The 13,349-nt window shown below is 51.5% G+C and overlaps 1 protein-coding gene across 1 annotated transcript in view; it reads right to left on the bottom strand.

The window, feature by feature from the left end:
- LOC133139405 (chloride intracellular channel protein 4) overlaps positions 1-13,349 on the bottom strand; it is a 53,579-nt gene that overhangs the window by 15,355 nt on the left and 24,875 nt on the right. The window contains exon 2 of the mRNA XM_061258930.1: positions 4,258-4,367. Within this exon, the coding sequence (XP_061114914.1) occupies positions 4,258-4,367 (110 nt within the window). The remainder of the gene's footprint in view (positions 1-4,257; positions 4,368-13,349) is intronic.

The raw sequence follows: 13,349 nt of genomic DNA, 5'->3' as shown, positions 1-13,349 counted from the left end.
GACATGTTATCACCTGGAGAGAGAACACCTCATCTGCAGTCACAGCAGGGCCCAGACCAGGACTCGCGGAGATCTGTGTAAAGCTGGCTAAACTGCAGCCTTCGCACTTATTATTATTATTCACTCATTAAACTGTGAGATTTGAGATTTCCTTCGCTGATTAACAAACTAGCCAAACATTGAAAAAGCCACGCTGATGGAGACTGCAGGTCATATTTTATTTTTTTTAATCGCTCCCATTTCTGAGGCCAAAAGAGAGCAGGCTGACAGTGTGACCCCTGCCTCACCCCGCTGCCCGTCTGAGACCAGGACTGAACATTTGGTTTTGACGCCTTCACCCTCTGAAATTGGGTGAATATGTTCACAAATTTAGCTGCAGGTCACAGAAGAATAAGCCAGGCTTAAATCGCGGGTGGATTTGGAGCAGGGTGCTGCCTGCTCAACGAACTGTTACAGTTCAAAGCCACTTACAGTTGATTAGACTTAGGAGGGGCCAATCCCCCCCCTGGAGCAATGCAGGATTAAGGGCCTTGCTCAAGGGCCCAACAGCTGCCCTGAACTGGGACTTGAACCACCAACCATCCGGGTGCCAGGGCACTCTGGTGTGCAGTTCAAACGAATTTCAAAAACTTAAATGAACAAATCCCATTCACAAAACCCCAAATAATGTCATTAACACGCAAATCGCCTAATTAAAACCCTGAAGGAACATTTAGGCCCCACTGTCGACACGTCACGTCAACACCTGAGGAGAGGTGAGCCGTGAGATTCCGTACGTCCGGACACCGTCCCGTGGAAGGGGAAAGGTTGGGAAAACTGCGCTAAGCATCATAAAGTCATTCACCACTTCTTTCACGACTCAGGTGATTGAGAACATGATGGATGTTCCTTTGCTCGAGAGACCATCCGTGTTGACCATCAGGGCATCCCCTACACCCCTACTCTGCCCGTGTGATTGGGCCTCCTCCACCCCTACACAGCCCGTGTGATTGGGCCTCCTCCACCCCTACACAGCCCGTGTGATTGGACCTCCTCCACCCCTACACAGCCCGTGTGATTGGGCCTCCTCCACCCCTACACAGCCCGTGTGATTGGGCCTCCACCACCCCTACACAGCCCGTGTGATTGGGCCTCCTCCACCCCTACACAGCCCGTGTGATTGGACCTCCTCCACCCCTACACAGCCCGTGTGATTGGGCCTCCACCACCCCTACACAGCCCGTGTGATTGGACCTCCTCCACCCCTACACAGCCCGTGTGATTGGGCCTCCTCCACCCCTACACAGCCCGTGTGATTGGACCTCCTCCACCCCTACACAGCCCGTGTGATTGGGCCTCCACCACCCCTACACAGCCCGTGTGATTGGGCCTCCACCCCTACACAGCCTGTGTGATTGGACCTCCTCCACCCCTACACAGCCCGTGTGATTGGACCTCCTCCACCCCTACACAGCCCGTGTGATTGGGCCTCCTCCACCCCTACACAGCCCTTGTGATTGGGCCTCCTCCACACCTACACAGCCCGTGTGATTGGACGAGGCTCGAGGCTGCGTTGTGGGACAAGCGGCTGGCTTATCCCACGTGTTTCGGAAAAGAGAAGCGGAAGTTGTCCGCACTCTCCAAAGCCGGCAGCAGGGGGCGCTCATGAGCACGCCCGCGCATAGTTCATAGTTCATAGTTCATAGTTCATAGTTGGTCATGCCAAATTCGGGTGGAACGGGAGATGTGAAAATGACATTCATTGCAGTTCCTGTGACTCAAACGCTTTTATTTGTCCAGACTTTGAAGCTCTGAGCAGTTTTTGTTCTCAAGAGAGCGGACGGAATCGTAGCCGCTGTTTTCAGTTCTATACAGAAAAGAAAACCCCACTCACTACTTCAACAAAAACCAGGGTCTCTGAAAAGTCACGGACTGTGTTCCATCTTCTAGCCTGTACTTCTCAGACACTCCACTGAGGAGGAAGAGGAGGAGGTGGAGGAGGAAGCTGAGGGGTTAAGGGTGGCGTGCACAGGAATAAAGGCGGCAGGACTGTGCTTTTAAAGAGGGGGGCGGGGCGGGCGTGTGGTGGGGGCGTGGGAAGAGAATAATGAGGCTGTTGTGCGATTCGCCGAAGAGAGAGAGAGAGAGAGAGAGCGTCGCACGGAATGAGGGAAGAATTTATCACTCCTGGAAAGAGAGCGTTCAGCAGCCTGCACTCCTCGCCTCATGACCTGCTGATGTTATCAACACCCAGGGTGCAAAACAAACAGTCTCTCTCTCTCTCTCTTTCCCCCTTTCTCCCCCTCTCGGTTTCTCTCTCTCCCACTCTTTCTTCTCCTCCTCCCACCCCACTCGCTTTCTCTCTCTTCCTCAGTTTCTCAATCGTTCCAGTTTGTTCTGTCCCAGTCTTTCACTCTGTCTCTGTCAGTTTCTCACTCTCACTCTCTTTTCTGCTCAACCTGTGCCCTCCCCCTCTCCCCCCTCATAGCTCAGAACCCCTTCCCTGTACTGACAGTAGAAGCCTTTACATGGTTATTTGCGGGGAAAAAGGAAAACGTCCCAGTGGAAGAGGTGAGGGAACAGGTCAAAGGTCACAGGTGATGGGCCTACAGGACTGTGGAACAATCCGCATCTTCGCCCGACTCCGTGTTAAGGCCTTCACTAGCACTTCCGTTTTTCTGTTCCAACTTCTGTAACACTGAGTCACAGAAAGGCGTTTCTATGGTGCATTGCAACATTCTCTAACACACACTCAAACCTCATTTTCGTGTATTCATGGGGACATGAGACTGGAATATGCATTGTGGGGACATTTGTTCCACGACGTTTTTTTTCCCCCCAATTATAGATCAGTGATGCACTGAAGTCAAAGTAACTCTCACTCACACACACACACACACACACACACACACACACACACACACACACACACACACACACGTCTATCCCTCCCGGGTTCTCTTCTCCCCCTTGGATGACACACAGGATGTGCTGACATCATCATGTCCGCAGTGTGCTGAGGATCAGAGGTTCAGTGAGGAGGAGGAGGAGGAGGAGGAGGGTGTGAGCAGCAGTGGGGGAGAGGGGAGTATGCAGGGTGACCAGTCTGGGATTTCTGGAGGTGTGTCTGTGTCTGTGTCTGTGTCTGTGTCTGTGTCTGTGTCTGTGTCTGTGTCTGAGTCTGAGTCTGAGTCTGAGTCTGAGTCTGAGTCTGAGTCTGTGTCTGTGTCTGTGTCTGTGTCTGAGTCTGAGTGTGTGTGTGTGTGTGTGTGTGTGAGTGCGTGTGCGTGTGCGTGCGAGAGAGTGTGTGAGTGTGACTGTGTGTGTGAGAGAGTGTGTGTGTCTGTGTGTGTGTGAGTGTGTGAGTGTGTGAGTGTGTGTGAGAGAGTGTGTGTGTCTGTGTGTGTGTGAGAGTGTGAGTGTGTGAGTGTGAGTGTGAGTGTGAGAGTGTGTGAGTGTGTGAGTGTGTGAGTGTGTGAGTGTGTGAGTGTGTGAGTGTGTGTGTGTGTGTGTGTCTGTGGGTGTGTGTGAGAGAGAGAAAGAAAGAATTTTTTTTTTTTAATGTGTGCTCTCAGAAGTAGAATAGACAATAAGGACACAGCCATTTTAGTCACTGCTCACCGTTAGTCACAGTCATTCTTGTGGCAATAGGAACAACCCAAGGAGTGTGTGTGTGTTTCTTACACAGAGTGTGTGTGTGTGCGTGCGTGTCTTGTGGATCTTACACTGTGTGTGCGTTACAACAAAAGCGTGTGGGGGGGGGTAGGTTGTGGATCTTGGCCACATTCAACACACCCCTATCCTCACAGATGGATGATGTCGCCCCCCCACGGCCCCCGCCCCCCCATTTCAGTAATAGTATGTGAGTCCACACTGCGGCCGCAACAAAATATCCCTGATTATCTTCCCGGCATTCCCAGGTTCTTTAAGGTTATGGGAGTTCCAGACAGGACGGGAACGACGGGACGCCCCCCCACTCACCGACAGCTCTCTCAGTAAGTGCATATGGAAGGTCAGTAGAACTACTACAGAGCAGGCTGGATAAGGTACAACTGACACACCCTACCTACCAACCTCTCCCTCTCACACACACACACTTATGCTTGTTTTTGTATATTCATGGGGACATAAGACTGGAACATGTATTGTGGGGACATTTTTCTCATGACCAATGTTGCACTCAAATCCAACTCATTAGCGCACATACTACACACCCACATACACACACACACACACACACACACACACACACACACACACACACACACACACACATACCTCTTCAGGTCGACGGTGGTGACGTTGAAGACCACGCCCTTCAGCCACAGGATCATGAAGAGGCGCTGGGAGAAGGGACAGTTCCCGATGCTCTCCCCATCGCTCCCGGCCTGCGGGGGGAAAAACAGGGAAAACATCAGAATTTCTCCTCACTCGCTCCGTGCCTCAGCCTCCCAAACACAGCGATCCCAAACACTCCCAAACACAGCGATCGGAATTCTGCACATCCCCCCCCCCCCCCCTCACATTCCGCTGCCACAGACTCCCGACATTATTCCGCGGAGTAAATATCGCAGGAATGCCGTGTATCATTACGGCTGGTATCCCAGACATGCCAGGACCGCCAGCGTTCCAAAAACCTGCCCGAAACGAACCCTGAAAAACAGGGTGGGGGGATTCCTTAATATGCACTCTTAGATCAAACCAAGACAATAGTAGACTCACCATCATGTTTAAAGTCATTAGATGAGGCCCTATGATTGAAACAATACTGATATCATAAATACTGCTTTTCTTTGGCGGTGGAAGGGCAGTACTTCCCTTACATTTTCGGGAGCAAGAATCACCCCAAAGTTTTCGAGCAACACCACGACTGGCTGAAGGCCTTTCTGTAGTCCAGTGACAGTGTCCCTCGACTGAAATCGCACAACATTCATTTGAAAGTTCTCCTGTCGCTCGATGTAGACTGCGGTTGAGTGTGTGCGGTTGAGTGTGTGTGTGTGTGTGTGTGTGTGTGTGTGTGTGTGTGTGTGCACAAAGCGCACGTCGCCGGTCTCAGTGACGCTCCGTCACCGGACTACAAACGGGGCTTTAAGCCCGTTTTATTCTTTCCCAGCCTCGAAGCAAGAGGCGCTACTGCGCTGCAAATGCTGGGAGAAAAAGGGAAAGATATCACCCTAAAACTATTCCAGCGTTTGCCAGCTCCCGCCCCCAGCCTCCACGCCCGACCCTGCAGTCTCCGGACCGGCGACCCTTCACCCACGTTACCACGGCGACCCCTGGCCCGCTGCCAGCCGGACCGTTTAAAACACTTCCGGAATATTCCGGCAGAGCAAAACTGCATCATCGTTTTTAAAACTACTGATACTATCATTACTTTTTTAATTACCATTTTAACTCTCTCTATCTGCACTTTCCTTCTCATCTTAGAGAAGGAGTGTGTCGTGACCGCGGCTGATGTGATTGGACAGTGGTTGCCGAGGGACACGGCGGCGGTCCCTGTGACGGACGGGTGCCTGTGTGAAACACAGTCACTTTCGCTGTTCCTCCGTTCCCCCGCTGTTCCCCCGTTGTTCCCCCGTTGTTCCCCCGCTGTTCCTCCGTTCCCCGGCTGTTCCTCCGCTGTTCCTCCGTTCCCCCGCTGTTCCTCCGTTCCCCCTCTGTTCCTCCGTTCCCCCTCTGTTCCTCCGTTCCCCCGCTGTTCCTCCGTTCCCCCGCTGTTCCTCCGTTCCCCCGCTGTTCCTCCGTTCCCCCGCTGTTCCTCCGTTCCCCCTCTGTTCCTCCGTTGCCCCGCTGTTCCTCTGCTCCTCCATCGATCTCAGGCTGTTTTGCGTTAACCGGCCTCGAGGGCCAAAGGCCGTCGTCTCATTACAGGTGAATTAGCGCCAACGGACCGATCGCGTAACGAAGTCACGGACTGAGAGGAGAGACAAAACCGTTCACAGTGATTAGCGCTAACGGACCGATCGCGTAACGAAGTCACGGACTGAGAGGAGAGGCAAAACCGTTCACAGTGATTAGCGCTAACGGACCGATCGCGTAATGAAGTCACGGACAGAGAGGAGAGGCAAAACCGTTCACAGTGATTAGCGCTAACGGACCGATCGCGTAATGAAGTCACGGACTGAGAGGAGAGACAAAACCGTTCACAGTGATTAGCGCTAACGGACCGATCGCGTAACGAAGTCACGGACTGAGAGGAGAGGCAAAACCGTTCACAGTGATTAGCGCTCTTTTCATGGCGCCCGGTTTCACCCGTAAAAACGTGGGGTACACAGGTCTCCCTGAAACGAAACCCCTCTCGGCGGGGTCAGAAATAACAGTGTTCCAGATGTTTCGCAAGTGAACAGATTGAAGATGCCGTGCGTCACCAAACCGGGCAGAATGAATGACTTCCACATGTCACTTCCACATCAACGCCGTGGGAAACTGTGTCCAATAAAACATTATAACTGAGAAACTGTTTTTTAGAAAATATATATATATATATATGTCACAATCATACATCTAAAACTGCTATATCTAAAAGTGGCAATAGTTATACTGGAAAGTACACATTGTAACGGTTAAAAGCAGCTCGGACTTTAAGCCCATAATATATAGCAAAGTAAGTAATGATAGATACGGATTTGTAAAGCGCCTGTGTAGTGTCGCTCACTAACCCAAAGGCCATTTAAAGCCAGTGGTATTGTCATGTATAATAACATCACCAGGCAACCAGAAAATATTGTGTTTCCCATATGAAGCCAAGCATCCCTGTGTGCTGACAGGCCGGGTCGGTAGCCAGACACTGTAGGCTACTGTAAATTATTTTTTTTAAAAAGGATGGGTTATTAGTTACCATGCCAACGCGATGACTTTGTCAGATTACAATCATAATATTTTGATTTCATGGAACATCTCGCGGGAACATTGTCAGTAGCAAAAGCCGGCTTCAAATAATATTGAATCATGAGGTTTTTTTTTCTTAATAACAAGATTTAGTTTTTGGCAGGGTCGGAGATTCACCACAGACACTCGCCCAAGATGGATTTAATTATTTGCACAGAAAATTAGGTTATAAAAATAAAAAAAAAATTCTTACCAGTCACGCATTTGCAACGCTAATTGGCATCCATATTTTCCAATTCGCCTGCCTTTCCAATCATCTACAATGATATCACAATGAGGTCATCCACTATGTTCTCTACGGTAGTCTACAAGTCATATGAGGATGAGGAGGATGACATATAAGCTAACGTAGCCACTGCTCAAAGGAGATGAGACCATCCACTCTTGGCCAAACCTTTCCCGCGATGCGCCGGGCACAGTAAAACCAGTCCTAACTGCAGAGAAAAGGCAGTGCAGTCAGTGGGAGTGCGTGTTCTTCAGGGAGAGATGTATAACAAGATGGCCGAATCGAGACAGCCTCAGCAAAAAATTATTTTTAAAAATATACAGGGCTAGAGCAAGAGAAGAAAAGTCGCACTGAGCATGCTCAGATGAAGCGCACGGAGAGACTCTCAGTGGGGGGGGTGTAGCCGGCTAGGGGAGGCACACACAGCCGCAGATGTTTTTAGCGAGATTCGGGAACACGTCCAGAACCTCCCCCATAACATACCCAGAGGCCTTTGCTCTGGAATGCTGAGGAGCCCCAGGGAACTCTGGGAAGGTTTGCGGGACGGCTCACGGGCGGAGGAGGCCACGCTGTTCAGCCTTTAGGGTCACAGCTGAAGGAGACCTGCGGCTCACAACCCAAAACCACCGGCAGTAGTGTTTGTGTGTGTGTGTGTGTGTGTGCGCGTGTGTGTGTGCGTGTGTGTGTGTGTGTGAGAGAGAGTGTGTGTATGTGCGTAGCTACCAAAACCACCGCCAGTACTGCAGCTACTGTACGGCACGGTAGCACACACTTCTATACACCTCATTTCCTTTAGAGAGAGAGTGTGTGTGTGTGTGTGTGTGTGTGTGTGTGTGTGTGTGTGTGTGTGAGTGTGTGTGTGAGTGTGTGTGTGAGTGATGTACGTCAATGTGGATAAGAAGCATGGTAAAGTTCATAACACCACGGGTGGGCGAGTGTACAGTAGGTGTGCGGATGAGAGAGAGAGAAAGAAAGAGGAAGACGTGGGGAAGAGAGAGAGTGAGAGCGAGAGATTATTTTCAGCACCAGTGACACACCGTACACCCTCTCCCGGTCACATGTCCCGTACGGAGAGGCGTCCAGGCGGTGACACGCCCGAAACATACCGCGACACCGCGCCACTTCTGACACCGACACGGCGCATACCAAACGTTACCACAACAAAGGCACAACGAAAACCAAACATTGCCACAACAAAATGACGATGAAAACTAGTCTGACAGCAAGGACACGACGCAGAGCAAACTCAGCGAATGACGGCGGTGTTGTGGCTACAGAGAGAGAGGGAGAGAGGGAGAGGGAGGGAGGGAGAGAGAGTGAGTGAGAGAGAGAGACAGAGAGAGAGGGAGAGAGAGAGAGAGGCGAAGGAGAGGAGCCCGCCCTCGTGTCTCTCCACACACCCTCCGTCACAAGGTCATTCGCCGAAGCAGCAGAACCTTGAGGCCGCAGGGTCCACAGAGCGCGTGCAGAAGGAGCAAAACTCACAAAATGGCCGCTCCTTCAGAGCCAGGGTGGGCAGCGGGAGTCCGTTCCTGGATTTCTATCAAACTGCTCTTAATCATTGAATTAGCCCAATAATTTGGCGATTGAGAGTTTAGCGATGTTCCCTGATAAGCAGGGCAGGTTGGAAACATAGCCCGGGGGCTAAAGTGGGACTGGGTCCTGGAAGGTTGGTGCAAAAAGCACAGAATATAAACACCAGTCGTTATTCGGACAACGCAAATATTTTATACACATTGTGCGCAAACCTACTGCCCTAATTCCGCAAACAACTGAAACTAAACGACACAAGGAAGACCTGAGGCTGGAACAGAAACCAGCGCACACACCGAGCCTGAGACCCCTGCTTCACACAGCGTTGCGGCACACGGCGTTTTCCGCTCGGCACAATACGGCGTTCCGATGCGGAATGACGACGCATGCGGAATTCCGCGCGGCGTCTGCAGAATTCCCGCGCGGCCGGCGTTCCTCCCCGGCACGCAGCGAGACGCACGCGCTGGCGCTAATTACCGCCGCATTCCGCCGACGTCTCGCCGAAGTGTCAGGAGGTCGCCTGCCGGGTGACTGGCATCTGAGAACGTAAACCGGCCTCCGTGGCCAGTGGTGTGAGCACCGGGCACCTCCACCCTCTCCCCCGTCCAGCGTGGGGCGGGCGTCAACAGTGTAACCAGAGAACACACAAGGGACGAAAAGAAGAAGAACAACCAAAAACACAAGCTCTCACTCTGGTGTAACATCCAGCTATAGCCCAGCGTGAAATACCAGCTACCAGCTGTTTTCAAAACCTTTGCTTGAGTTTGAGCTGGGTCAAACCACGTTGAGTATGGAGCTGGTCAAACTGGGCAACCAGCGGTTTCAAAACCTAGCTCGAGCTGTTGTTTTCAGCGGGGCACTCAACCCAACACCTCCGTGCAGTCAGGAGGGGGAAGAACAAGGGATAGTTTTGCGTTTAGCTGGGGAGGAGGGTGGAATAAGTCATTTCCCTTGCATATAACCCTGGGGACAGAACTCCCAGCAGTGGTAGCAGCTGCTGGTTTATATTTATTTTTTCCTGCCCCCACGCAATAAACATGGACACAGAGGCCCAAAGCACACGTTATGAATAGACGACTTTGTTTCCCCATCCCTGAGTGAGGGTCCCTCGCACTCTCCCACTCTCTAGCACCCGTCGGCTGGCTCCCCCAGTCCACATCCGGGTTCCTCCATAGATCCATCACCACTGATGAGTCGTTTTCTCACCACTGTTTGAGAGCTTTTCTGGGACTTTTCTTTCTTTCTTTCCCCCCACTTGGTGGAATTCTGGGGGTTCATTACATTACATTATTGGCATTTAGCAGACGCTCTCATCCAGAGCGACATACAGTTGATTAGACTAAGCAGGGGACAATCCTCCCCTGGAGCAATGCAGGGTTAAGGGCCTCATCAAGGGCCCAACGGCTGTGCGGATCTTATTGTGGCCACACCGGGATTATCGGATGGCCTGTAGCGTAGTGGTTAAGGTGAATGACTGGGACACGCAAGGTCGGTGGTTCTAATCCTGGTGTAGCCAAGTGTGCGTGTGTGTGTGCCATCACATTTTCATGCTGTCATGAGTGTGTGAGTGTGTGTGTGTGTGTGTGTGTGTGTGTGTGTGTGTGTGTGTGTGTGTGTGTGTGTGTGTGTGTGTGTGTGTGTGTGTGTGTGTGCGCGTGTGTCCTACATTAGAGCGTAAACTGTGTTCCTTCTGAAAATAATAATATAAGATAATGGCCCAAAACACAACCCACATGACCTGCCAAATGATCCCATGTGTGATCCATACCTTCCGTGGGGAAATGGATCTGAAGATCAGGCAGGATTCGTTTTTTCAAATGTCCACCAATATCCACCCTTTCCCGCAACCAGAACAACATCACAACATCAAAAAAAAACAACAATCTGTCTTCATGTACATTTACAACAGGCAGAAGAAGGGAGGCTGGTTGGTGTACAGGGGGTTAAAGGCTGGCTCGTGTGCAGGGACATGCATGTCTTGGCTGAGGGAATGAAAAGTTTTTTTTTTGGGTTTTTCCTCCAATCTATGACTCTATTCCGTATCCCGCCCTGGCCAAGAAAACCAGCAGAGAGATCAGCAGAACGATTCTTCTACCGAACATCGAGACAGTTACACATTTTTAAAATCTCTGGATTTATGCAGCTAGATATTCATTCCTGAACTCACCCCAGGAAGACGGATTTACGATAACCGTTCCCATGGCAACGGGAGCAGGAGTTCAGTATTCCATGGAGTCTATTAAAAAAGATGGGAAGCATTTCTCGTGCCCCTCCCACCCCCCTACACACACACACCTGCAGAGATTAGCCCGTCAGGTGCACACGCGTGTGCCGAGGCGTGTTCCGTGTGATGTGCGGCTCAAAAGACGAGAGCAGCTTTGATCTGCAGACGTGGGGGAGAGCGAACCACCACGCCTGGGGCGAGAAGGCCCGGGGTCGTCTGTAGGTCGTCTGTAGGTCGTCTGTAGGTCGTCTGTAGGTGCGCTCTGCCCCCTGGGAGCGTTTCGCACACCCCTCTAACACACCCCGGACGCCCAATCAGACCAGGGGAGCTGTAACAATGGCCAATCACACGAGCCTCCCGAGGATGAACCCGTTCCCCTCCACCTGTGGCTGTGTGTCTCAACCCAAACACCGGAGGCAGCTGGGACGTGTCTGCTGTGAGCTCTGACTGGTTCCCCTGTCAGACAGAATCCTGTCGGTCGTTAGAACGAGCCGCTCTTTAACAGAATAATAACACTCCATGCTGATCTGTTTTTGGAACAGGGAACATCCCCAAAGCCGATATCCGCTCAGGGCATCCCAGGAGATATTCTGTCTCGGAGAACAAAGGGAGGAGAGAGAGGGAGAGGGAGAGAAATCAGCACAGCAGTCTTTACCCTGTAGGCCTCTATCAAGAGTATCTGAGAGTGTGAGAGTGTGAGAGTGTGAGAGTGTTTGTGAGAGAGTGTGTGTGTGTGTGTGTGTGTGTGTGTGTGTGTGTGTGTGTGTGTGTGTGCGTGTGTGTGTGTGTGTGTGTGTGTGTGTGTGTGTGTGTGTGAGAGAGAGTGGGAGTGTTTGTGCGTGTGTGTGTGTGTGTGTGTGTGAGAGAGAGAGTGAGAGTGTTTGTGTGTGTGTGTGTGTGTGTGAGAGAGAGTGAGAGTGTTTGTGTGTGTGTGTGTGTGTGTGTGTGTGAGAGAGAGTGGGAGTGTTTGTGCGTGTGTGTGTGTGTGTGTGTGAGAGAGAGAGTGAGAGTGTTTGTGTGTGTGTGTGTGTGTGAGAGAGAGTGAGAGTGTTTGTGCGTGTGTGTGTGAGAGTGTGTTTGTGTGTGTGTGTGTGTGTGCGTGTGTGTGTGTGTGTGTGTGAGAGAGTGCGAGTGTTTGTGCGTGTACATGTGTGTGTAGCTCTCCTTGTCCTGGCTCTGGGCCCCTCTGCAGACACCAGTAGGGAGGGGGGTGGGGGGGTGTAAACTATTCCAGAAATGTCCCTCTCTGCCAGGGGAGGGGCTGTGTATGGTCTGCAAGGAGCAGCCACACTCACACTCACACTCACACTCACACTCACACTCACACTCACACTCACACTCACACTCACACTCACACTCACACTCACACTCACACTCACACTCACACTCACACTCACATACACATACACACCCCCCACACACTCACACTGTCTCACACTGTCTCACACTCTCACACTCTCACACTCTCACACTCTCACACTCTCACACTCTCACACTCTCACACTCTCACACTCTCACACTCTCACACTCTCACACTCTCACACACACCAGAGCGATGTCTCACACACACACTGACACACACTAGTGATGTCACAGGCCAGTGTAGACAGGGTGTAGACAGGGTGTAGACAGGGTGTAGACAGGGTGTAGACAGGGTGTAGACAGGGTGTGGTCAGTGAAACAGTAGCTCCATCACTCTGACCGTACATGGAGAAAATAAAGCAGGAAACTGCTGTGCCATTTTTACATTCTTTTGGAGGAAAAACTAACAGCCAGTTGGCAGTGAGCAGAGATTATTTTGAGGAGGAAGTCTTTATATAGTGCGCAAGCAGGGTCGCTGCTGAAAGACTACTCCAAGAACATCAGTACACTCGTTCACTCACACACTCCCTCCATCCATGTCCCCGTCCTCTCACTCCCGCATCCCTGTCTCTATCCCTCCCTCTACCTCTCCGTCTCTTTCTCTCGCTCGCTCTTTCTCCGCCCCTCTCAGCCAATCACAACAGAGGAGGCAGCGGTATTGATCTCCGATAATCGACGCTCCAGCCCGCGTCCGCCCAGCGACGGGCTCCAGAACGTTCTCTGCGACGTCACAGACACGCTGATTGGCTGCATTTCGGCCAACAGGAACGCTTGGCCACAGCCACTTCAAGGGAAATGCTTTATTTACATAGAAACCAGTCATTTAACTGCATATTTCACTGAAAAAAAAACTCAATTCTAATGTGCTCAAGGGTACAACATTTGCACAATACCGTGGGATGAAACCCAAGTTTCCCCCCCCCATTACATTACGCCAGTTACAGGAATCGTTTCTACGCTGAACTACTGCCGTTCTAATCTGGAGCGTCAGCGGTAGCTTTCTAAAAACCTTCATGAAATGGCCGATCGGGCGATGGACTCTCAAACTCCTCCAAACCTGGGCGGAGGTTTGAACCCATTGGCAGAGGGGTTTCGGATCAGGAAGCCGATTGGCAGAGGGGACTAAGGACTGAAAGC

Source organism: Conger conger, chromosome 1 (genome assembly GCF_963514075.1).
Source record: "Conger conger chromosome 1, fConCon1.1, whole genome shotgun sequence".
Taxonomy (NCBI): Eukaryota; Metazoa; Chordata; class Actinopteri; order Anguilliformes; family Congridae; genus Conger; species Conger conger.
Note: the sequence above shows the minus strand (reverse complement) of the source record. Positions and strands in the feature narration are given on the sequence as shown.